This window comes from Meleagris gallopavo, chromosome 1, assembly GCF_905368555.1.
Source record: "Meleagris gallopavo chromosome 1, MGAL_WU_HG_1.1, whole genome shotgun sequence".
Lineage (NCBI taxonomy): Eukaryota > Metazoa > Chordata > Aves > Galliformes > Phasianidae > Meleagris > Meleagris gallopavo.
Window position 1 is genome coordinate 109121558 of NC_139404.1, and position 26457 is coordinate 109148014.

At 35.3% G+C, this 26457-nt stretch overlaps 1 protein-coding gene across 15 annotated transcripts in view; it reads right to left on the reverse strand.

The window, feature by feature from the left end:
• The window catches only part of KDM6A (lysine demethylase 6A), a 148132-nt gene that overhangs the window by 76441 nt on the left and 45234 nt on the right, over positions 1 to 26457 (reverse strand). For all 15 annotated transcript variants that reach the window (XR_014879711.1, XM_085209376.1, XM_085209435.1 and 12 more), the window contains exons 4-5: positions 25977 to 26026; positions 4519 to 4577 (exon numbers count right to left, since the gene is read on the reverse strand). Coding sequence is in view for 14 of the 15 variants with exons in the window: in XM_085209376.1 (XP_085065502.1) it covers positions 4519 to 4577; positions 25977 to 26026 (109 nt within the window). In the remaining variant the exon portion in view is untranslated. The remainder of the gene's footprint in view (positions 1 to 4518; positions 4578 to 25976; positions 26027 to 26457) is intronic.

Genomic DNA, 26457 nt, shown 5'->3' on the forward strand with positions numbered 1-26457 from the left:
ATAGCAGCAGCTAAGACTGCCTTCTTTTTCTGATATTAACAGATACTGTGCTTTTCCATTAGTCCAAGAAGCTGGTTTTATATACAATCAAAGAAAGTGGAGAAACAAAAGAGAAAAAAAATTACTACTTTGTTAATGGTTAATTGCCACTAGTACACATAATCTACATATATATTTTCATTTTACATATACATAAAAGGGATATGCAGACCTAGCCACCAGAAAACTAAGAACTATTTTAACAATTCGGTATCTACACAGAGCATGTTTAAACTCTACTTTCCTGATTAATTTAACTGCACACTAAAACAACCAGAACTGTGATAAAAGCAAGAAAGAAACACAGATACAGATGTGCACATTAAAGATAACAAGTTATTGGTAAAAAAAACTTGTCTTTTTACTCTCAAATAACATCCCTCATGGACTTTCCTGAAGCAGGTGTTTTCAAAGCAGGAACTCCACAGTGGACTGCAAATTACCAGTGCAATGTCAATGTCAATTAGGTGAATCTCAGCATCTCCCATGCAAACTGTAGCCACTGGATGACTTCATCACATGCTGTGCCCTCCAAAATGGCACAAACTATTGATGTACCTGGAGGCATGCAAATGCTGTATCTGATCAGACAGTCCAGTGGCTCCTGTTTGCACAAAAGAGTGGAGTGCTCCCATTAAAGTTAAGGAGGCCCCCAGAAGGGGGTTTGTATTCCTATACACACCAGTCTGTGTGGACGAACCTAGTCCCCTGGATCTTCCCAGAGAAGTGGTGGAGTCACCGTCCCTGGAGGAGTTCAAGAAACATTCAGATGTTCTACTAAGGGACATAGTTTAGTGGGAAATATTGGTGATAGGTGGATGGTTGGACTGGATGATCTTGAAGGTCTTTCCCAACCTTGGTGATGCTATGATTCTATGATCTGCCAATCACTGACACGGACAGCTTGAGAAGCATCTGAAGGATCTGGTCCTGCTGGAAAAACATTAGTAATCCCCCTCAAGGATAAATCCTACTGTGATAATAACAGTTTATCACTGAAAATGAAAAACGTTGAGATGAAGCAGAAGCGCAAAGAATGGACCTTATCACCGCAAGACTCTCACTGTCACAGGCAAACAGTGAAATAACAGTTTCTTGCATAGTTGAACTTGGAATACAACAGTGAAGGTTGGACTACAAGACTAATGAAAAAATTTACATTCCCCTGCAGACTTGAGTACTTTAAAAATAATCTAATAGGCTGTTTTACTTTTTCAAATGACTGTCAGAACAGAAAAACTCCACTTTCTTTAAAAAAAAGAACAAAAAAACAAAACAAAACAAAAACAATGACAATCTCTTTCACATACATTGTCCAGCAATTTGCAGGGTAATAGTCACTGAAAACACTGCAGACTGGCCTCAGAGAACCTCATATTGTGTTCTGGAGCATGCTAGAACCAATTCCAGGACACAGTTGCAGAGCTTAGACTTCATTTTTTTCTCTTGGTGGGTTCAACATAAATCAGAAAATGATAAACCAGTCAGGTTCAAAATCCTTACTGAATTAAAAGAGTCAATCTGGCATCCAAGCCATTACATAGACTGTAGCTATTGTGCAAAACTGAAGGTAGCCTTTGGTGAACTACCAAAACTTTCCATTTTTTGTCAAGAAGAAAACTAATGAGAACATCAAATTATTCAAGTTATAGCAATATCAGCTATCTCCTGGTGTTTTGCTCTACTGGGAAAACACAGAAACAACAGGGAAAATCGGTTATCCACTTTTCTCACTGCTTGATGATAAATGGTGTAAAGCAACAGAGCATTAAAATTTAAGATCTATATGAAATTTTTTAATGTGTTTGATACAGTTTTTTGAGGTAAATCCTTCTGTCATATCTTCCAATAACAACTGCATAAAATGTCTTTGATCTGATTACACTATCACAATTTTTGTATATGCTTATATGTATATAAGTACTTTCAGTTCTTACATGAATTGTTAAACAAAACAACCAATATAAAATGATGCGTCAGCTAAGATTTAGTACTTAACACTGTAGTGCATCTTTACTATGTAGAGAAGTGTGTAATACTGAACACAGTGAACTTCATACATGTCTTGGAGTCAGCCCAACTCCAACTTCTTTTTATGAATACTAGAAAATTCAAAAATAAAATAATAAAGAAGTAGTATTCTAAAACTGGCCTTATTTCTACTCACTTTTATATCATCTCTATTTACATGACAGATGAAAAATCATCAAAGACTTCATTAACCCTGCCTTTTGGGAGGAATATGTGCATGACTCTCATTAAAGCCTATGAATATCTAAGATTGTGTGGATAATATAAAATATTTATGAATTAAGTACAATAGGCTAAACAACGTTCAACAGTGCTGAGGTCTCTTCTACCTTTGTGAAATACACGTTTTTGTACTTTTTAACATAAATAAATAGAATAGTTTCCATGAAAGAAGCACGATTCTCCTTGCAATCTGCAGTGGAGAAAACAAAGATCTACAAAGAACATACCTACAGTAAGCAACCTGCTATCAGCTCCAGCAGATATGTCACAGCTGAATACTCACAACCACACATCTCACTCTTGTCCCCAACTAAAGGAAAAATCACTCAAAGGAATTTAAAAAAGAATCACAGAGAGAAGCGTAAGATTTTATCTGTATTAGATTTTCTTCCTCTAACAATCCTACCCATCGCTCTCCTGATACTCAAATTCTTTAGTACTACACCACATATAACTTTCTTGTATGAATGAAGTAAAAAAATTTATTATTTTAAATGATCTTAACATACAGCTCTATGTGCAGTTAAGACAGTATAAATTAAGACTATCAATTTATACTCATGTTCTCAACAAGCTTTTTTAAAAGCACGTAAAAAAAATCTTTATTAATTCCCAACCATGATTTATGAGTACTTAAGCTTCACAATCAACTGACGTCGTTGCTCCATCCAGAGAAATGTGCTAAACAGCCTGATCTACTAATGGTAACAATCTACGTTGAACAGGTGGTCTTTCAAAAATTAACTACTCTAAATTTAACTTCTCTGACTCACGTAATTTCACCTCAGTTTGCTACCATTTTCACAGTGCAAAATGTATTGTGTTAAACAAACTTTGAAGTGAAGCCTATATCAGAACAAGAACATTCTGTAAATCAGCAAAATTAAAGATCAGTCACAACCTCAAAATAAAAGATTCTCAACTTTTCCTGAAAACTTTTCTGTTCTTTTCATATTAATTAGGATGCAATAGAATCGCATGCCATGTGCAATACATGGCATACATTTCACCGCTATTTATAAAGAAAACATTTGAGTCATAAGAGGAAAACAAAAAACAAAAAAAACCCTCAAGGTTCTGAGCTCATGATTTAACCAAATTACATTAATTTGAAGAATAAAACTTTATTTCCTGGCTGAGGAAAGCATGAATCTTTTGTCTTATAGATACATAGAAGCTTTTGCTAAAGCAACAAATTATTGCTGAAGAGTGGGAAGAGATCTCATTTTGTCGTCTGAAGCTGTCACCCAGTAGCCGCCTTATTATGCTAGCTTCAGGCCTAGCCCAATATGATCATAAACATTTTACTAATCAATTAATAAAATTACTTTTTATTTTATTAGCAGCTTCTATATGAAGTGTTACTAGAGAAATAAGCACTACAAGGAAATCACTAGAAATGACTGTTAAAAAAAAAAAAAAAAAGGATAAAACTAATCAATTTTATGAAGAGAACTATGACCTAAACACTGCATCTTTTTTATTTTTACTTTTTTTTCCCCAATGGTATCTACAATAAATTGCACCTTTCCTACTACTGACCAGGAAAGTCTAAGAATCTCAACAGAGCCCCAGTGACCAAGTCTATTCCGTTCATCACTCTTCTCTCAGTTCCAGTGAAGCAAAAGAAAAACAAAACTTCCCACAAAATAAAAACACCAAAACCAGCCCTTCTTCCATCCCCAGAGGAACAGCAGACCCTTCCCACTCACAAAAATCCAGCCAGAATTTACAGCTCTTTATAGCTCTGGGATTTTATGTCAGTTTTAAACATTCATGGCAAAGCACTTGTCTGTTCATGTACTGCTGCTCATGTTTAAAGCTTTCACCATACACAGTTATGGAAAAATTACTGAACAGCAGCTAAGCAGAAACTTCTTTTGCCAACGCTTTTCCCAGAGAAATGTAAAATTTGTTCACAACACAGGCTATTGACCATACATATGAAGAATTCATAGAAACCTGTCAAATCATACCATTTCATTCCCCTTGCTGAATTGTGTTATAGGAAGCTAAACCACTTCTTTCTGTAATTGCTTTTCTATTCAAGCAACTGCTGTGTTTGCAATGAGCATGTTACAGTCAAATATGAGATCCAGGACAACGTATCTTCTATCATCATATTTACACTATAAAAATGAAACTACTGTATACTAAAGTTGAAATATTCATTTATCAATAAAACACCACAACATACACTAATACTGTTAGTTTATTCCAACTTACCATTGAAAGGCATTGTAATGGAAGTAGACCAAACCAAGGCCATATAAAAAGGCAGCATTCTGTAAAGAAAAGAAACAATGTTAGAATCCAGATAAACCAACGTGACTGAACTGCAAGTATTTGCTCGCTGTTCAACATTCAATTTCCACTGTAAGATAAGCATATTTTAATTTTAATTTCACATTGAGAAGGATGAACAAAAAAAAAAAAACAAAAAAAAAGGGAATGAGATTTTAGAGATTTAAAAAATAGATTAAATTCTCTGTAAAATTTGAAACTAAATTCTGAATTTAAATGTAGAAATTTATCTCTGGAGGAACAGTGACAATAATATGCAAGTACTTTTACATCAAGAGAAACTAATGTGCTTTGTTCTATTTGCAGAACAGCAGGGAAGCAAATGATGATCTGGCAATTTAATACAACAAAAATGTTTTATAACCTAAGAGTATGCCACAGTTACAGTAATTTACATTCACGTAAAAATAAACAAAGATGCACACTTCAACTTCACTGTCTGGAGTAGAAGCTGAGTTAAAAGAATCTGAAAACATGCTCAAGGAACTTCTGTTTTTTATCAATATTAAAAACACAGACCATCAGCATCAAATTGAGGATAGCCATGTTTCTTCATCATTAATCAAATTTCTATCTTTGATTTTCTTATTTTGTAGTAAAAAGAAAAAAAAGAAGAAAAAAAAGTACCAATCTTGTACCAAAAACTCATTTTCCACTTTTTTTTTGGAAGTGACATTACTAAGGAGTTCAATGAATGTTTACAAATAATTATTACATATTTCTTAAAATATGGAAAAATAAACAAACTGCTTTTTCTTTTGATAAAATGTTATGTCACAGTATAATTATTTAGCAGCTATTCTATTAATTACAGAAGGAAACATATATGCTGACTATGTCACAATTTTAGGTTTTTCTTCTGTATGTTGCCATTTTTGAGAGACCATGAATACATCCAAAATGAAGGGGCTCTGACACATGAACACAGATGAAATTTCTACTGTTGAAGATTCTTCTTCAAGATAATCCCTATTCCACTCCCATTCACTTCTTCAACAATTTAATTTCTATGGAATGTCAGAAAAAGAATGTGAACAATGCATTAAACCAAACTGAAGTACTTAAGACATAACCAAGTTTCTCCCAGAAAATAAGTGGTAACCAAAACCTAATTTGAAGAGCAACCATTCATCAGAAACAGAACCTAGCATTATGATTTCAATATATCTCATTTGTATTTTCTAAATGCAAATTATAAACAGGGGATTCGCCAAAGATCCATTCATGAATACAGTTGGAACACAGCTTGAGAAATGGACACATTCCAAGAAAATGTTTTGGAATAACCAGATACTATGACTATCAGAGCACTGTAGAAAGGGGGTGGAAAGGGAAGTACCTAAACAATAAAAGATGATACGCTAATATTAGCATAAAATTACATTCCAGTTCCAGTGCCCAAAAGCACAACACGGACATTATAAACACACAGATCTTAATTTCCAATTATCAAAATGTGTTCTGGCAACAACAGACTAGAAATAAAGAAAAGCTCAAAAACGGAACATGCATAATGTCTTGGTCTAGAAGTTTTTTTAAACAAAGTAAGACAATAAGAGATATTTTCACATGTGCAACTTGGAAACCTGCAAAACAGAATACACGCATAGCAACCTTTACTCTATTCAGTTCAGGCTTCTTTGCAGAACAGAAGATAACAAAATTGTGCAATGTTATTTGGAGATTCAACAACTGTGTTTCAAGACCAGATCACCATACCAGTTGAGAAGAATAATTAAAAAATCCTTAATCACTACTGCATCACAACTGCAAAATTCATCACAACCACAAAAAAATATGCCAGATAACTACAACTTCTTCAGTCTTCAAAGAATTTAATTTCCTCTTCTGATATCTACTAAAGTTCACAATACAGGTGAGTTATACACTCAGAATATTGATGTACCTGTTATTTTGATTCAAAGTGCTAATAATACTCAACACTGAAAGCATATGACAAGACCAAAATACAAGTGATTTGTCCAAATGTACTAATATATCAAATTTACATAAAGCTTTCAGGTTGTTCCTGCCCCAGTAAAATAAAAATCCACTATTACTGTTCTGTCCCTGGTTCCGTGGCTGGTTTTCTAATTTTTCTCATTTTCATTTGGCCTTACAAAGCATTTGAAACTAACCTTATAAAGCATGCCAAGATACCACTGTCTTCTCAATATAAAACAGGGTAAGATTTAAGATTTCATAATAATTTACTGTCAACGTAAAGATGCAAATTCTGAAAATTTCAGAATGAAAATTCTGAAAAGTCAGCATGAAGCACATTCATCTGTTCTGAAATACTATACCTCTAATTGAATATAACACCATAAGCACTGCTTGTTCATTATTTATTAGGTTTGCCCTATAATTAAAAAATATTTTTTAATCTGGTCTTGAAGCTGGATGGGACTTTCACAAGGACTAGAAGATAATATAGTGGCTCACTGTAAGCAGTAGTTTCCCACCAATCATTCAAGGTGAGTTACATATGAAGTTCATTACTTCAGTAACTAACTCTTCTGCCTCTATTGCAGAATACCATCAAACTCAACATGCAGCCAAGTTCTAATTGGCAACAGCCAATATCAAAGGTAGAACAGTTTACCACTTATAAGGACCAAGAAAGATCTTGCAGGTTGAATTGCAACATGAAATTTTCATCTAAAAATGTACTTTCTTGACGTTTTAAGATTCTGCGACTCCGCATACTCTGACTTACCAAATCTGTTCTCATTTGACTCTGTTACTTGCTTTTGAATAGAAGTATATCACAAAAAATATTTGTCCTGTGTTTTTCAGTTAACTTTTTTTGTTTAATTTAATCCTTGTTATTCAAGACCTTACTATAAATAGCTGCTGATGGGAAATAAAAACCAATACCTTTTTTCCTCCAAACATTTTTCCATAAAGAACAGAAACTATGAAAAATTTCATAATAAGATAATTTTCAAGTTCCTCAGAAACTTCACAATTCCTAAGAACTCATTCTAAAATTCATTCTTCAGCCTTGAATACCTAAATGTAATTTCCACGTTATCAAATCTCTTCTTCACAAAAATCTGCAAGAAAAAGTTGAAACTAAAACAGACTGTACCTCAAATTTGAAGCTGAACGTCAGTCTCTTTCGTTCTACATCTATGCCGCTAAAAATCATACAAATTTAAAAATGCAGTTTCCAAGTTGGTGTCATTTGCATTTTCTACAACCTATTCAGAATGTTAAAATGTTTCATACCAACCACTAGATGGCTCAAATATCTCTTTCCATTTTTATAAGCTTCTGTAGTTAAAAAAGACTGTAGGGTCTTATATTGTGGATTTTGCTACTCACAAGTACTCTTTTATACTGAGCAAACTTTCAGTTACATTTAACAACATATATTTTACTCACAGGTAACTCAGGAGACAAAAAATTATCTTTTGTGACTATTTTATGTAACTGAATTTCTGACACGAAAAATCTATTTATTGGAGACCAATCTCAATTGAAGGCAGTAACAGGTTTTAAAATGACTGCACAGCATAGCTATCATTCTGCAGAGATCATTCTCGTAAGAGAATTTGAGAAGAATAATATATCTACCAGCTGATACCAAATCAGTTATTTATTATAAATATAAAACAATGAAATATAGCATGGACTTCCTAAAGCAGAATTTCTGTGGATATTTTTGTTGAGGAAAATGATCAAATGTAATGCCAAAAGGCATGTTAAAAAGAGGATGCTTTCTACAAAACTTCTTATCTTAACAGTGTTATTCCAGTGTGACATTCCAGAAAATTAGCTCTTATTCTCTCCACCATGGCATAAATTACTCTGGGAGAGAGCTGGCTGTGATATTCCCTGCCTGTAAGAGCGGGCTTTCTAATGTCAATTGTCTTCTCTGAGGAGTTAATTTCATTTTACAGAAGAGTTCAGTTGGAAGAGACTATCAAAGATCACTGAGTTCAGCAGCCTGACCACTTCAGTGCTAGCCAGAAGTTGAAGCATATTACTGGGGGCATTGTACAAATGCCTTTTGAGCACTGACAAGAATGGAACATCAACCACCCCTCTAGGAAGACACTCCAATCTTTGACCACCCCACAGCAAAGAAAATTTACTACTTTTTTTTTTTTATATCTGCAATTAAATAACATATTTGTGGAAATTCTATTGCTGTAGATAACTTTATCTTAAGACTGTGTTTAAAAAAAATCAGTCTTTCTTGAAAATCTTACTTTAAATAAGAGGTCATCAGATACAAGTTATGTTAGAGAGGAATTTCTTCAAGAAAAATGAAAAACGACATACAAAATATAAGTTTAAGTAGTTCTCTAAAGTAGTGGAAAACTGTTGTTTATTAAGTTGTTAGGGAAAGAACTACACTTAGATCTAGAAAATTAAATCTAATTGACTTACATTAGTGTCTTATGGAAAAAATGTAAATGTGGGGCTGGTATTAAATTTTCATTCATTTTTAATGAATTTGAAGTGAAAGTGAATAAATGTACTCCCAAACAGAAGACAAATTGAATGCTAGAAATTTATAAGTACTAAAAAAGCTGTCTTGATTACAGAACTATGACAGCAGGTAGAATTTCATGTTGTACTTCGAGCTTTTTAAACTGAAGCATTATTTAAAATTATTTGTCTACAGCATCTCATGTATACATCATTGATGTTTGAGAAGTTAATCTGAGTATCAAATAAGAAAACAGTACAGAAAGAAAATTCAGACACCAAAAAAACCCTAAAGCAATTTAATAAAGATACAGAAGACTATACTGAGAAATATGTTATCATATGAAAGGTAAGTATAGTTCAACTTGACATTTTGTTAGAATCTAATCATCCTCGTCTTAAACACAGAACAGCAGAATGAAATTCCAAGATAAATGACAGAAGCATATATGAGAACCATTTCCAGAGGAGACAGGAAGGAGGATGAATCAACATGTATGATGCAAAAAGGAATTCTGCAAATTTTTAGTACAAGAATAAGAGAGTGTCCACTCACACCAAGGCAAAGCTGTTGTAGTTTAAAATTAATCTGTGGAACTTAACTTTGCAAGGTATCTTTAAATAAGTGCTCCCTAGAGTCATATAAAAGGTTGTCATATTAACACAGAGGAGGAGAAAATCTCTATAACATAAAATTGGTGAATTGGCTGTCTTCTTTTTTTCTCTCTTCCGTCTCCTTCAGGCCATTGGCTAGCTGTGTAAATAATCAAGTTTAGCAATAAAGTGCCTCAGAGGAAAAGATTTTAGAGATAACAACATTGAGAGGTTTCTTATAACTTTCCCTTTGAAGATACGGTAATAGCCAGAATTAAGGAGAGACTCATAGATTTAAAAACATTCAGGTTCTTGCTTCAGTACAGTTGTGATGTTTCTAGAAGCAGTTCAGAGTTGATTTTTCAGAAGTTAAACGACTGACAGAAATAATAAGCAATATCAGGCACAGCAACAGTGATGTAATAGTAAGAAGAAGAGGAATTAGTGAGGGGAAAAAGACTGAGTTGTAGAACAAATGAAGAAAGAGCTAAGTAGTGCACCAATGAACAGCGAAGAGAGACAACAGAGAGTGAAGACCATTTGCCTTGCTTCTAATTTTTTTTGTTTTGTCTTTAGAAATTGAAGGCTCTTAAACTCACAACTATATATATTCACTGAGTGGGCTGAAAATTTACTGAGGTATGGTCTTCTGTTGAAAAATGATGATTTGATGGAAATGAAGTATTCTGTGGGAATGGTTGGTGGGCTGCCCAGCTGCTTTGCTTTGCTCTTGGCTGCTGGCCATCTTGTCTGCTCCCCCAGCTGCCTGTCATGTGGGCCTGCTGGCTCGTCTGTTGTATCCTATTTTAAGTATTTGTACATTCTAACAAATAAAACACCAAATCACCAATTAGAATCCCAATTAGAGATTACTACTAAACCAACTACTGTCTTAATTAGAAAACCATTTTCAGTAATAATTGATATCTAACTAGCAACCATTTATCAACGATCTGGTATTTCTCTACTTTAAATAATGACCTTAAAAATTACATTTTAATATTTCATATATTTATAATAAAAATATTAAATATATACACATATATCCAAACTATGCTATCCAGTTAAGCTATCCATTTTTAAATGTGACTCATATTAAAAAAACGAGTCAAAGTTGAAGCAAGTAGTAAGATTTTTTTTTGCCTAAGGCTGATATTCAGCATTTTGTTCCAAATGTGGGATTTTGTTCAGTTTGCAGTTTACAGAACAAACCGTTTTCAACTAGCGCTAATGAAGAGGAAATGAAAAGCTTCTGCCTGTTGTCCTTTAGCTCCTCCTGTCCTTCTTTTTCCCACTTGTCTTTGTGTGCTTACACATCAACTGGAATTCCTCTGGTTTTCCTGGGGGAGCATCCTGAATGACATCTTGCCCCTTGTGACAGCTTTTTCAGGCAGGATGAGCAAATGCTTGCTTTATATTTGCACTGATGGGTTAAATCTCTCTTCCCAAAGAAGAGAAGCTGATTTACTTCTGTATACTTGGTCTGGAGACTCTTCTCCAGCAAATACTCTCTGTGATATTTCTTGAGGTTTTAAGCTTTGAGAAGTATCACTTTCTATGAAATTGATTTAACGATGGCTAACAGGTTCAAGACCTATTCAGCCAGGGGAAAAAAAGAAAGAAAAGAAAGCAATATACAGGTAAAAACAGAATCCTTAGGGAATTTGGTTAAAAATTCAATGTTAAATGTTCCATTAAACAGAATTCCATATTCAACTCTGTTGCAGTTACTGCCCAGCACAGCATGAGCTAAGACTCATGACAACAGTAGATGCTGTAGACAGTTTTGCCTCAGTTTTTGTGGCTGTTTTCTTTCATTGTTTTTTTCAGCTGTCTCCTTGTATGTATTTGTATCACTTTGTAGTCACTCCTGCCTCGTTAAATTCAGCTTGTCCACTCCCATTTTATGTGGAGTGTCTCAGGTAGAGCAGCTGTGTTCTAAGGCTTTTTTCCTTGTGATTCATGATAATGATTCTCCAGTAGTAAGAAAGTGACAGAGAAATAATGGTGTATCTTGTAAACTCAGTGGGACTCCTACTTTTGCTGGAGAAGGATGTAAAAAATGGCAAATGAAGAACATAGCATTCCATGCTCATTGTTCTATTTCATAAAATGTTTTGAAGATGATGGGTATAAATAATGATGACCTGTATTCCATATAAAAGTGAATAAAACATTTTAAGAAAACTATCCAAATGTCATCTTCCAAAAAAAAAAAAAAAAATAGTTGCAATAATGCATGCAAAAGGAAGATTGACTGGCAGCTGAACTTACTGATTCATGAAACTGTGGTTTCATTATTCGTGAGTGAAGTGTTTAATCTGTCATACTTCTTATGTATCAAGTATATATGGAACAGTTTTCTAAATGATGAAAGACGCAGCTAGAGATGCTAAAAAATGGCCAAAAAAGACAGAAACCTTTGAGCTACAATGAGTTTACTTAAAATACTTAGACTGCTTTTACAGTACTGCCATAACTAATATATATATATATATATATATATATAAAGTACTACTATAACTTTGCAATTGAGTTTACTATATCATGTGTAACTTCTTATGATTTAAAATTAGTTTAAAGCTCATTTTAATGCAAAACAATGGTAACTTCTTGAATCTTTTAAAGCCCTCTGTGGTTTCCCTGCCAGTGATGTTGACAGATGTATTCCTGAATTAAGGAAAATGCATTTGCCAGTTTTCCTCCACAGGTACTGTTGTTTCTTTGGCAATACTTATTCTGAAAAGATAAAAATTTGACAGTCAAGATTGTAGTTATTTACTAAGATATTAAACTAATGAATTTGTTACAAATGCCGGACTACGTCACAGGAATAATAACTTTTACATATTAATTGTTTTCATACTGCTGAGTTACAGGCACATGATCTTTAATAGTTTTAAACTGTTGTGATTATTGCTTAAGAAACAGAGTTTTAGCAAGTATGATTTATTCAGCTGTATTTTAGAAATCCTTTATAAATCTAATCATTTTCAAGGTACTAGAAAATTTCTTGATGACTCTGAATAAACCAAAGTTAATACCACACGTTTGTAGTAAACCACTTGCAGGGATTTTTGTCTTTTTGCAGATGCTGAGAATGTGGAGAACACGTTGATAGGTAGCTCTTTCTCTCTCTTTTTTTTTTTTAAACATTTGTACAAACCTCATTTGTACAATGCTTCCTTCCACATACTTCAGAACTGCTCAAGCTCTTTTCAACAGCGTCCAGCAATAGAACAAGGGGCACAAATTGGAATATGGGAAGTTCCAAAAAACCATGAAAATTAACTTTATTTTCAGGGTAACAGAGCACTGGAACAACCTGTGGAACCTCCTTCTCTGAAGATACTCAGAACCTGTCTGGATGCTTTCCTGTGTAACCTACTGTAGGGAACCTGCCTTAGCAAGGGGCATAGAGTAGATAATCTCTAGAGGTGCATTTCAACTCCTACAACAATTTCAAATTCAGTCAGCCTGTCAGCTCCCAAAGACCTATAGTTATTTATGCATAAGAGCCTCAGTGGCATATTTTGTGGCATATATTTGGAGAACGGTATGTGCTCTCCAGGGAACTGTTACTTTATACTGAGTAACGTCAGGATCAACTACTAGGGACAATAGTGTCAAAACTTCAGCTTTTTTTTCAGTGCAGAAACAAATTCACATATCTGGAACATAAAAGAACTGTTCTTTTGCTTCGAGCAGGTGGCTGACAGACCCTGTGATTACAGAACATAACCTAAGCTGTAAAATCTTGCATTTCTGTTAAGGTTTTCTAAAAAGCAGTGGCCCCATGCCCACACATTTTCTGCATAGCCACGTGATCTATGTGGCCCAGACTGCAAGTTCTATGAGGACTTGAGCAGCAGGGGAAGTGGCCCTTGGAGTCCTGCTGGAAACAACTTTAATATGTCAAAGACTTGGATGCCTGGCGGTAGCACGAAATGGAAAGTAAAGAGTAGTCTTATACATGTGCTCATCCTCACCTTTTTCCATGCTCTTCCTTCAGACTTCTGCTAACCAACTGCAAGGGGACACTGTTGCTTCTGTTATGCTTTTTATTTATATATTTATTTCAGAGTATGGTAGGATATACTCCTAAGTTCTGTTCAAATATTGTTGAGCTTTTAATAAACATCACAATATTACTTCAACTACATTTGACCCTGCCGGTTACAGTCATAAAGAAGAAATTACATATTTACCTACATTTATTAAAGGTTAAAGACCTGCATGGAAAAGCCTGACAGGCCACCTTCAATTTCTTGTTTTTCATTCATCTTGTACTGATCAACAGAATTTGATTTCTCTGACATTTCACTTCTCCGTGACTGTGTAGGTAGGATTTCACTCTCTTTTTCCAAAAATTCACTGTAAGAATAGACATTTTCGTTGTACTAGTATAAGCTGAAAGAGCTACATGCTTCAGTTGCATTTCACTTTTCTACTTGCACATTTGCAGTTGGTCGGAGGGAGCTACACATTGAACTTGACAGGGAAACAGATCCAGTTAAAAATAATTATCTGGATATTAATAACTCAGATCAATTCTGGCAGCCACTGACTACAGCACTCTAGAAATGGTAGCACTGGCAAAGATGTCTCTAAATCAGGAGTGCTACAAAACTATTCCTTTACATTTTCAAGCTGCAAGGTTTCAACTCAATGTTGGTCATAGGCTGCTCTGACTCTTCAGTTTCTTCTTCTATGTGTCAATGCAGATGAACACATGTAAGCATAACTTCTCTGTCTATTTTTGTATTTATAAAACAAAATTTGAGTTAATTACTAGGTCTCGGCTGCTGGTGGCTGATCAAGTCTGCTACAGGTGAAAATATCTTTATACAGATACAGTAGCTAGATATTTCTAGATTCAGTATATGATGGCAATTTTTCTGTCTAAACATGAGTATGTTCACAAAGATGGTATACAGAACAGGTGCATTTTTTGGAACTTGTGTTGATAGATAAGGTGTTACTGTGGTGATCTAATTTGATATTTCTGCCATGGCTACACGTTTGAAAATGGAGAAAAAAGCTTTACTGTGAATTTGGCCTGGAGAGCAGAGTTCAACGTTGCACATACTTCCACGTGCAACAACAGAGAGGTTATAAACCAGTTATTTGGGTTAATAGAGATGTTTAGTGAGAGAGGTGGGTTACTTCTTTCTTGATTGCTTAAACAGAAAAGACTGAAAAGTCTTCAACATGTTAATTCAGAAAAATGTGTTCAGCAAAACAAAGACCATTCCAGCCTAGCAAACTGCTCCAGTCTCCCTTGTCCACCTAAACCCCTTCAATTAGAGAATCCTGCTGTCTATGTGAAATGCATAGGGTGGACAGAATAAAGCAAAAAGACTGCTTTATTTATTTTCACTGAAATGAAGTGGGAGTTACTACACCAATAATTTAATACAACTTAGTTTTATGAGTCTATGAGTATTTTGTCGAACTCAATTTCATTCAGAGTTCCATGTTGTAATTCTTGCATATGGCCAATCATCCTTTCTAACTGCAATGTCTAACAAAGTGACTCAGGAGTAGAACTATGCTTCTGGTTTTAGAGTAGCTCAGCAACTCAGTCCAGCAAATTGCTGCTCATCTCACATTTGACTGACACAGTATAGAGACAGGAATCTTTGTTCCACTTAACACAAAGTAATCCTCTGTCAACATGGAAGATCACACTCTTCCAAATAATTGGAAAACTGCCAACTACTTTCTTTCAACAGCCAGAACAGGTGAGTTACCATGACAAGGAGTAAGACAATGCTCCAATACCTCAGTGATTCACTGCGTTGCAGCCAAAGAACAAAGCAAAGTCATTCTGGGTACCTGCACTCTGAACTGGAGACAAGAATATCTTAAGACACAAACTCCTAGTTTGTATGTATGTGCTGTGAGAATTGGGGAGGGAAGGGGGGGTGAGGAGGGGGTGAGGGAGAGGGTTGGAAAGACAAGAACTAGAATCCAAAGAAAAGATAAAATCAATGTTTAAAGAGGTTAGTTAACAGTGAACATAGATACCACATGAATTTGAACTTGCGTGACTATGTCAAATACCAGAATTAATAAAAGCACTCAATATTAGCATTAAAAAGAATCTAAAATATCAATTGTGTTTCTTTAGACACTTTTATTTTGCATTACTTCTCCAAAGCAGCTTGTGATGTTCATTCTCAATTCAAAACTACTTGTCTTCTTGTAGCATCATGTATCCAGATTTGTCTTGAGCTCAGAAATGACATTAATTATCTGTTTGCTCCAGACTCCTCTTCGCTCTAAGCCTAGCTCAGAAGTATTCTCCAGCAAGGAGTATCTGAATGCTCTCTTTCTATGAAAGCAAGTGGTATAGCCATCATGGAAAGCTTTTAACACACATGCACAAGAATGGGGTTATTCAGCCCCGACACGAGAACCCCTTGGAGATCCTTGCAGCAGCCTTCCAGTACCTGAAGGGGGCCTGCAGGAAAGCTGGGGAGAAACTTTTTACAAGGGCACAGAATAAGGAGAAATGGTTTTAAACTGGAAGACAGTAGATTTAGACTAGATATTAGGAAGAAATTATTCACTGTGAGGGTGGTGAGACACTGGAACAGTGAGGCTGTGGATGCCCCCTCCCTGGAAGCATTCAAGGCCAGGCTGGATGGGATTATGAGTAAGGTCTAATAGGAGGTGTCCCTGTCTGCAGCAGGGAGGTTAGAACTAGTAGATCTTAAAGGTCTCTTCCAACCCAAATCATTCTATGATTTTATGAAGGATAAAATTTTGGAAAGAAAAGGTTGACATGCCACTGAAAGACATACTGTCTGAGAATAGCAAAGACAAAGTGCCTTCCAGATGAGCTTTTCTTCCAAATTTTATTATAAGTTTCAGACAGAGGGCTCTGCCTAAATTCTGAGATCAGAAACAGAACTGAGACAGAGTTATAATGCTCCATTATGAACTGGATGGATGATTTCACTTATGTTATTATATTTTTATGGATTTCAGAGACAGAACAGGATAAAGTGTGCTGACATCCTTATACAGCTCCACAGAGTAATTTGCTCTAGACAACGTTTTATATTTCATCAGAAAATCATCCTTGTTTTCCAAAATGGAAATAGTATGTCGCCAAATGGAAATGAAACTCAAACTCTTGTGTAGATAGGGAGTGATGGGAAGCTTTCAAAAATAAATAAATAAATAAAATATCAGAGTAATATGAACTTTTAAAAAGTTACTGCTCAGAGTAACTTCATTTATTTTAAACTATTATTTTAAGTCTTCCCCTCCCAAGAATACATTTCCCAACCTCCAGTGCTTTGTGGTGCAGAGGACTCTAAAGCCAAATAAAATGTCTTAGTATTTAATTGCTATTAATGGATTTTTAATCCCTGAATTTGTCAACTTGCTCTTTGAGATCATTAGAACTTCGAAAGTCTGCAGCATTCTGCAAAACTGATGCAACTTTCAACAAAACCAATGAAATGAAAACTTCCAGAAGCTGCAATAAGCCAAGTTTCCTGCAGATCAGTTGACAGCAGAAAATAAACCAGCACCATCGGCAGAAGTTCTGTTTAAAGAGATCCCTCTTGCTCTGCAACCATTATAGATTTCCATACCTTAGTTAAAATGAAAATAGTAATAGCGAATGACAATGTTTATGTTCCTCACTCCAAAAATAACAATCAAGTCAATCGCATAGATGACTGAACACCCTCCCCCAACACACATATTTTCTTTTAAACATGTATCAGATGCTCCTTGATTTATCTCCCCTTTTACACTGCTTACCAGGACTGGAATAATTTTTCCAGCTTTTTTAGTTTCATTAAGAGTTCACGAAGTTGAGAACAGATCTTTGTCTGGTCCCAAGAACCAGAAGAAAAAGTATAGATATATTAAATTCTCAAATCAAAACAACAATCACATAACTCACAAACACACGTTACACAGCATCTATGTAGTTATGATATCTAATAATAATGATATTGTTATCTTTCTGATGAGCCTGAGAATTCAGAAAGAAGCAGCTAGAATAATTCCTTAAATGATAGGCCTACACAGAAAGAAAAAAACACTAACAGTTAAGCTAAGCAAAGAAGACTGAATGAGGAAGGAAACCAGGAACGTTTCTTTTGTCTGTATTATCAGATAAAATTTAATCAAGGAACCTTCCAGCCAGGCAGAATGAATACTAGGCTAGGAAGAAAAAACAGGGTGGAAGCTCTTAACTGCCTACTATTTCTACCATATCTGGGATATTAGATCTTTCATCCTTGGGGGTGTTCAAAGCCAGGTTGGATGGGGCCCTGGGCAGCCTGGTCTAGATGTGCAGGTTGGTGGCCCTACATGTGGCAGGGGGGTTGGAACTTGATGATCCTTGAGGTCCCTTCCAACCCGGGCCATTCTGATTCATCAATCCCATTCCTGCTGTGAATGAGGAAAAAAAATACGACACAGCAGGACAAATCACTTCTACAAGATTAACTGATATTACACAGTAGCCCAGAAAAGTGGATATGGGCAATAGGTAAGTATTTTTCCAAATTCTTCTGAATGGCAGCAAGTCCCTATCCACTTAATGCAACTTTTCAAGTTATCTAAGAACAGATGATCAAACTCTCTAAGTAGCTTGTTCTCAACATAAATTCAGAAATAACTCTGCTTGAAACAATCTGAACTCCAAAGTTTTGTTTGCTTTCTGTTAGGATTTTTCAAATTCCACAGCGCTTACAACATCTAGACTTCCCTTCAAGGAACAGTACAAAGAACACGAAGACTCAGTGGTTTCAACACTGATGAACAGGCGTATTCCAAGGTGAGCAGAACAAGAGACTAATTCTTGCTGAGCCAATTCAAGAGCTGATTCCCGTTTCTTCACTAAACATCTATCCTTCTGAGGTTGCTTCACAGACAGTATGGTCACAATCAAACAAGTCTAAAAAGCATTTAATGTGATTTGCCTTTTCTTCAAGTGAAGGACTTATTAGCATCACATTAGATACTCACAGATTCTTTAAGAGAACCCAAGTTCTGCATCTCCAAACCCTCCCACCCATAACTTTCTCCATCTACATGCACTACATCCACTTGCACTTCAATCACTCCTCCCCAGTCCCCACAGGAGAGAGAATTTGAGGTCTGTATCCCTCTGAAAAGGAAGAAAACAAGCGGTTGAAATATTACCAAGGTAATGCTGTACCAAACGCAGCAGTTGAACACTTTCATTAGATATATGCATATGCTTGAAAAAGGATTACAAAAATTAGAAGTGAAATTTCAGTTCAGAAGAGAGCAAATTAAAAAATGCCAAAATTGAAAAAAATAAAAAAATACAGTTATTTTGTTTCTAAATCTAAGGAAATATTTTTTTTTCCCCTTAAAGAAAGAATGTTATAATTTAAAAATATTTATTTCCAAAGAAAAGAAATGCCATTCATTACTGAAATACAACATCTACTTATGTTTCAGCAGAAATCTACAAACTAGGAAAAGTGTAGTTGTTTTTACCTTTTTTATGCAACTTAAGAGCAATCATACGGATATATGAAGGAACTGTTCTATTTTTATGGTTCTCCAAAGAATGCAATACTTCTGAAATGGCAAGCATCACAGTCATTGTCAATAAAGTTAGCAGTCAAATAATTTTCTCGCCTACTGAAGATTTGTCCTCCATTCAAATCAGAGCTGTTCTACTCAACTAAACGTGCCTCTCTCCCAGCAATCTAAACTGATGAATTTCTTCACTGACACACTTCAGTATGTCTCATATTTTAGCATTCTACTTTCTCATCATAGACTGGAGAAAGGAAGCATGCTATTATTCTATCAGTAGATGAAGGATGACAGGTTTTTAATGCACAAAGGAAAGTTCTGCAGTAGGAGAATTCAACATGCATTAAAAGCTTTACTGAAGGCACTTTTCCATCAACCCTGATGATACTTATGTCATTTCCACCCAGAATATTTGGACATCTATAGACATCATACACACAGGGGGAAAACAGCATTCCTGCGAAATTCCAGGGTGAAGCATCACCATTAAAAAATGCTGTATTATTTGGAAACCAAAATAATGCCCAGATGGAGGAGGGGTTACTCTGAGATACTGTCTTGTCTTCTCCCCCTCCCAACTCAAGCAAAGTTGCTCAACAGAGGACATCCATTCCCCTTATACTCAGAATGTTAATGGTAAATTACAGATTTCCTGGAGTTTTTTTTAATTTTCTCATCAATACATCAATTAAAACTGATGAATGGTACTGCAAAAATTCTTATTTAGTGCAAATACAAAATATTTCAAAAGTATAGCAACATGCTATACAAAAGTACACTCCATGCAAAGTATAATTCTTCTTGTGATCCAAACAGGTGGTTAAAATATGCTCACGAATGGATTCCTCAATACAGTTATAGGGGCAATTTATCAGACTTACCTAGAGGCCAAAAGCAACATGTCAAAATTTATTAGTTAAATTGGCTGTCTCATTCTTTTTCAGACTTTACACCTACTCCATTCCTTTCAAGCAGAGGGAACACGAGTGCCTGTCATTTTTGTTAGATAAATCTTTTAACACGAGAGTTAATTATTAGAATCATGTACAATTTTACTTTACACAAAATTGGACATGCTGCATTATTTGTCTGCATTAACAACAGTGGCATGGGCCTATCTAAGAATTCAGCATTCTTGCTGGCAGAGGAGCAGAATTTCAGACAGACACATCCTACAAGAAAAATTAAAATCAAACAAGCAAACAAAAGCAACAACAAAACCAAAGCTGCAACTCTTAAGATGTATCATTCTTTAAGAATTATTCAGATAAAGGTATCTTTTCTAAGCTAGTGATCATTTAAATTAAAAGCCTTGCACATCATTTTGAAGTTTTGACCTCGGAAGACTCCTGTGGGGAAACTTTTCAAGTGCATCTCCTCACATAGAATACTCATTCCATTAAAAAAATATATATGTATGTATTAAAACTCACTTAAAAAAAACTAATGGCTTGAATGAAAATCCAGTGTCCAGATATCATAATCCTACTACCCTTTCCAACTTTTGTTTCAGGAACGTCTGCTTCAGTAATTCTTACTGGTCCTGTACCATGGTACTGTTTCAATTAAACTAAGCATTTATAGCCTATTAAAAAAATAATTGAAGTTTTGATGAATTATGTGTAAAACCTCTACTAGATATTTTGAGGTTACAGCAGAAAATAAAACAGTTGTGAGTCAATGAAATGGAAAATTGCTCTGTTTTATAACAGACCCTCTGAGGTGCAAAATGTTCTCTTATTTGTTGTTATCAGTGTGTCTAGTAATTGCTTTTTGTCCAACTTCTTAAAAAAGGGAAAAATGGACTTACAGTCTGCAAAAAAAAGGGACAACAAAGCATCCAAAATTAAAGCATCATTTTCCATTGTTTTCCTACTTTATAGCATTGAGAAAAAAAAAGAAAAAAGCCATCACATTTTGCCAATCAGAAGAGAAAATTAATAGAGAAGAAAAGAAGTTGTACAAGTATATTTAAGATGAGCACCAGGTCAAATTCAAAAATAAACACATTTAGTCTTACTTTTAGCTCTTTATGGAAAAAAAGTCTTACTACTGTTTTAGCCATGAAGTTACAAAATAACGTTTGTAACAATTTTACAAAGGTTTAATTATAAAACAGTACTGTAAAAAATTAACTGGTACTACATTACACTGCAGGGCTACATATCAAAGAACATCGTAAAATTGCTTTCTTTATAAGTCAACAACTCAGCAAAGACTGATGTCAGAGTTAGGGTATTATGATTACATTGTGGTTGGACATGATGATCTTTAAGGTCTTTTCCAACATGAATAATTCTGTGATTCTATGATTCTTCGTCCATGACAAGCACACACACACAGTTACTCAGTCTCACTTTCCTGGGCCTTCTCAACAGAATTTAAGTTGGCTTTGTTATCGTTTTTTGTTTTGTTATTTTTGTTTTTCAACATCTGCATAGTTTTAGACTCTCTTCAAGCTGAGAAACTTGCAAGGAAATTCTGTTATTTGCAAACATGATGCCAAAAACCAATAGATATGGAAAAGGCCTGAGGTAAAATCATGAATTTAGACAGGAGTTCTAATGTCCAGTAAAACACAGGCAGAGAGATGGCCACTTTCCATTCACACACTCCTAATCACATGCACTGCGTGCACAACATCAGTGCTGTCCTCATATTCTCACAATTCATCCTCAGTACTTTGGATTTGACTAAAATACTGTCTAGAAAGTTACATACCAATTCCCCAACTATGGAGATGTATATAACAGATGGCTGATGGGAGCACTGCAGAGAACTAGCACATAGGAGCTTCCTGCAGGTAAGACCTATTGCCAGGAAGGTTACCTGCCCACTATCTATGTCTGCCTGCAGCTACCTATGCAGCTCAACCTAATATGTACCTGCACCAAAAAGTTTTATTCATTCAAAATCTGTGTTGTAACATCGACAGGTACACAACTGTAACTAACAGAATGTGAACAAACACCTACCTGCAAAAAATCACAAATATGTACTTCAAACAGGATTATCAAACCAAAATGGGGGCTACAGTAACAGTGCTACATCAAAGCAGAGACGATCTCATGAAAGTAGTGAACAACCAGACTCTTCAGCAAACACCTCACCAGAATCACTTCAGCAAGCAGTGAAACCTTTCCCAGCCCCACATGTGGGAGAAGAGAAAGAGGAAGGGGAAGCTTTCCTCTGCCTCAAGGAACCATGTCAATTCAAGAGATGCACGTATTTTACACTTACACATTTACTCTTGTACTGAAATTGGTTAAGACAGCCCTAATAGAACCCAGATGCTACATGAACGAGATCATTGCGACCAACTGTATTATAATACAGCCACACAAGACGATTAAAATAGCTTTTTCCAGGTGCCAGATATCTCCCACCATGTTCAGATAAAATAAAAAGCATCTTAATTCTTGCTGTTCTAGTCCTTCCCTCCTTAGAATATGTCAAAACTGATAACTATGGCAGACACTTAACACTTGACATCTATTTTCTCAGCAGCATCAGAATCTACAAATTGGATTTCTAATTGTTGTCTCCCTCTCCTGAGCTGCCCTTCCTATCTGTTCATCCTCCGCAGTCCTCCTCACCTCCCCCAAAATTTCTGACACAGGAGTTTTAAAAAGAAATACGAATGAAGTACATTGCACAGAAGGCAGATTTATTTTAGCACAGACATAAGAAGAAACACTGGAAAAAAGTACTTGAACTGAAGAGCTCTATTAAGTTTTCTCAGCTTTTATCCGAGTTGAGATATTTACTTTACCAGGTTTCAAGTCAAGTATTTTTTAATGGAGTTAAGACACCACGGTGCCCGTGACAAACAAAGACTGCAGTAACTCAGAAATTCTGCAGGACATTTGCACTGACATGTGGGTGCCCAAAGAGATTACTGATAAAAGTAGCCCAGGAGTATATGACATAATGCAATGCAGCTCTGTCAAAACTACCCACACAAATAATATTTCTTAGGAAGCAGGTAGTATTTCACCAGCAAGAATGAACTTTTCTTTTGGTAAACAGCAAAATACAGCCTCCTTCCATTCTTTCACCTTTCACTTCTGCACCTATAACATGAAAATAAATTCTAAATACAAGTTATTTTCTTCTTCTTTGTTTCACAGAATCAAGAAAATTGCCTCCCATATTAGCAACAAAACAACCCAGGCATCAAATTTTTAAAAGACAGAAACAGACAGACAGATTTGGTAAAAAAAATTGCGACCATTAAAAACTCTATTAAAAAAAAATAATAGAAAAAAAAATCACAGAATGAATGTATTTTGATGATAATCCACTGACAGAACAATCACTTACCAACCTGATGCAACAATGAAAACCCAAAGCAGCACAGACTAAAAACACTAAGCAAGGAGGCCCAAGTACGCACAAAACAAGCACAAAGCCTCTCACAATCCTTCTAGAAGTCTTCTATTTGTAAAGCAAAAAAGGACACTAATTTCAACCACATCAATTTGCAGAGCAACACTAAATAATTTCTGATACGCTGCACAAGTTTATAAGACTGCTCCTGCCTGTTTTCAAACCTGAGTTATGTAACAACCCTCATGTGATTCAGCAATCTCCATGAATTTCTCAGAACTTTCGCACAGCTCTCATCACTGCTCACAAATACCACCCTTTCTTCACACCCTTCTCTCCTCCTTCACCATTAGAATTTCCAACAGCTTAATTGATCCCCAAAAGAATTCAAATCAATTTTTTTTAGCACAGAATCTTAAAAAAAAATGTTGTAAACCAAGGAAATGTAATTGGAGGTTTTTATTGTTTATTTTTGCGCATTTGCAAGTAGCTGTTAATTATTAAGTTTGGATTAAGTTAGGATAGGGTTGCAGGGCTGGGAAACACGGTGCCCCAATCCAAGCAGCTTTCTGCTGCAAAGTCCAGACTAGCTTCACTATCCATTAAGAAAGCAATCTGGTTAGTCTGATTTTTAATCAGTTTCATCAAAAAGATGCTTCAGTTGAAAAATGCCTTTGGACTTTTTCAAGCTCTTTTTCATGCAGATAAAAGTCAAGAAAATTTCAAAACTAATTATGAACTCCCCCACCCAAAAAAAACCCCAGTGACCAAAAAACCACTAAATAACACTATACATAGGGAAGCTTAATGACATCAAGGAACTCAGCATGGTCAAACAAAAAACTGTTAACTTAGAATATTACCGTAGTGAATAAACAGAAATTGGTTTCAACAAGTCAAGCAGAGATTACACATTTTACTGACATCCATGCCCATGAAATAGAACTGCAAAACTGCAATTCTTTTACTTGCCGATACTATGAGCCACACTGAACCACTCTATGTCTCTGAAAATATATCATCACTTACACACCACCCTGTGCACCCTGAAAATGTTGAGAAAAATTCCTAATCATCACTTCCTTCAGTAGAGTAAAAAAAAACATTAGAAATAAATTATTGTGAAATGTTTAACATGAGAGGAGTACAAATAATAGAAATAATTACAATAGACATTTAATTGATTCCAACACACTCATTTACAACAATCTTTTACTCTCCAAGCGCATACATAAGGAACAGATGAATGCTACTTTTGTTGCATTTTTTAAATGCAACGTTTATCTCTGAAAAACAACTTCCTCAACTCCAAAATGCTCTGGTCCAAAAATGGATTTTGTCAATTTGTACTGGACTAAGGGTTATGACAAAACCAACTGCACAATTTCCCTAGGACTGTCCCACTGTACAGCTATTCCATGTGCATGGAAAACGCATTTATTTCAGCCAATTACTAGGCCCTACATATTCAGCTCAGTACTAGGCCCTGGGCAGCCTGGTCTAATATTAAATGTGGTGGTTGGTGGCCCTGCCTGTGGCAGGGGGGTTGGAGATTCATGATCCTTGAGGTGCCTTCCAACCCTGGCCATTCTGTGATTCAGTGTGATTCATTCTTCTACGCTTTATTTACACTGCCTTCCACTTCCCATCCTCCCAAACAGGAGAGGACAGCACAAGACTTTTCATAACGTACTGACAGGACTTAGGAAAACATAAAGAACAAACAAAATGTTGTTTACTGAAGGCTGATATGTCTTCTCCAGAGTGAGCCCTCTCTCCCTATTTGAAATATGTACTTAAGAATACTTTTAAGGAAAACATTTGTAAAGACCACAAAGCAGTGTGCTATGCGTTTTCCTGCACTTGTGACTGAATTATGAGCTTCACGTTATTTCACAGGACAATGCAACAATGCTACCTATTTTTTCCACAGTATCACTAAGGAATTTAAAAATGTTATTCAATTAAGCTCCTGATATCTTCACGTTAACTTTCAGATATCACGTCTATACAAAAAGAACTTTTTCCCATTTCATATAAGGACACTCTCTTGAGATACTGAGAGTGATATCTATGAAAGTAAAAAGCAACCTGAGAACATTTTTCCAAGTACAAATCCAAAACCTATGCAGCAGCCTTCAAGTTGTTAAGGTTCTCTCAGTACTCACATGCATTCAAATATATGTTTACATTAAAAAACCTGAAGTAATAGACAACAAAAAAACACTGTGGCAAATCACCCCATCTCTCCTTTCAATAAACAGTGTGAAGATTTATTTCCACTTCGATTTATGATAAATTGCACAAGTAGGTGAACATTTCCATTTAGGCTCAATTAGTACACCACAAAGAAACAGCAGGAAGATACTCCAAACATACTGAAATTTATCTATTTTAGAAATTCAATCATTACAGCAATATATTTAAGCAAAATAAATAAATAAATGTTAGAAGCTGCGTATACAGACCTTCCAGTAGTCAGATTGTAAACTGTAGTACCTCTGGTATGCAGATAATGCTGTAAGAAAGAAAAAAAACAGTATTGAATTTGTTTTGCTGTTTGTTTGTTTGTTTCTTTGAGTAAGACAGAAAATCTTAAGAGTCAGAACACAACATTAAAATGACAAATGGCTTAATAAAAGTAACACTGCCACAGTAAGTGCCCTGTTGTGGGTAACGCATTCCTTATGATTATAATTTCATGAGATGTCAACTAAAAATTATACTTATTATTAATCATACAAATGTAAATCAAGCAGCATTTTAAGGAAAAACTACAACCATAGGAATCATTTTAAATTTTGGAACTTTCTTCCTGGACAATGCTGCTATAAGATTTACAAATTTAATCATGTAGCTCATTTGCCAGTCTCCCTGATGTACTGTAATTTCTAAAGAACTGGTGTGGAGGGATATACAAAGAGGAAGCATTTTCGCATGTCCCTTCAC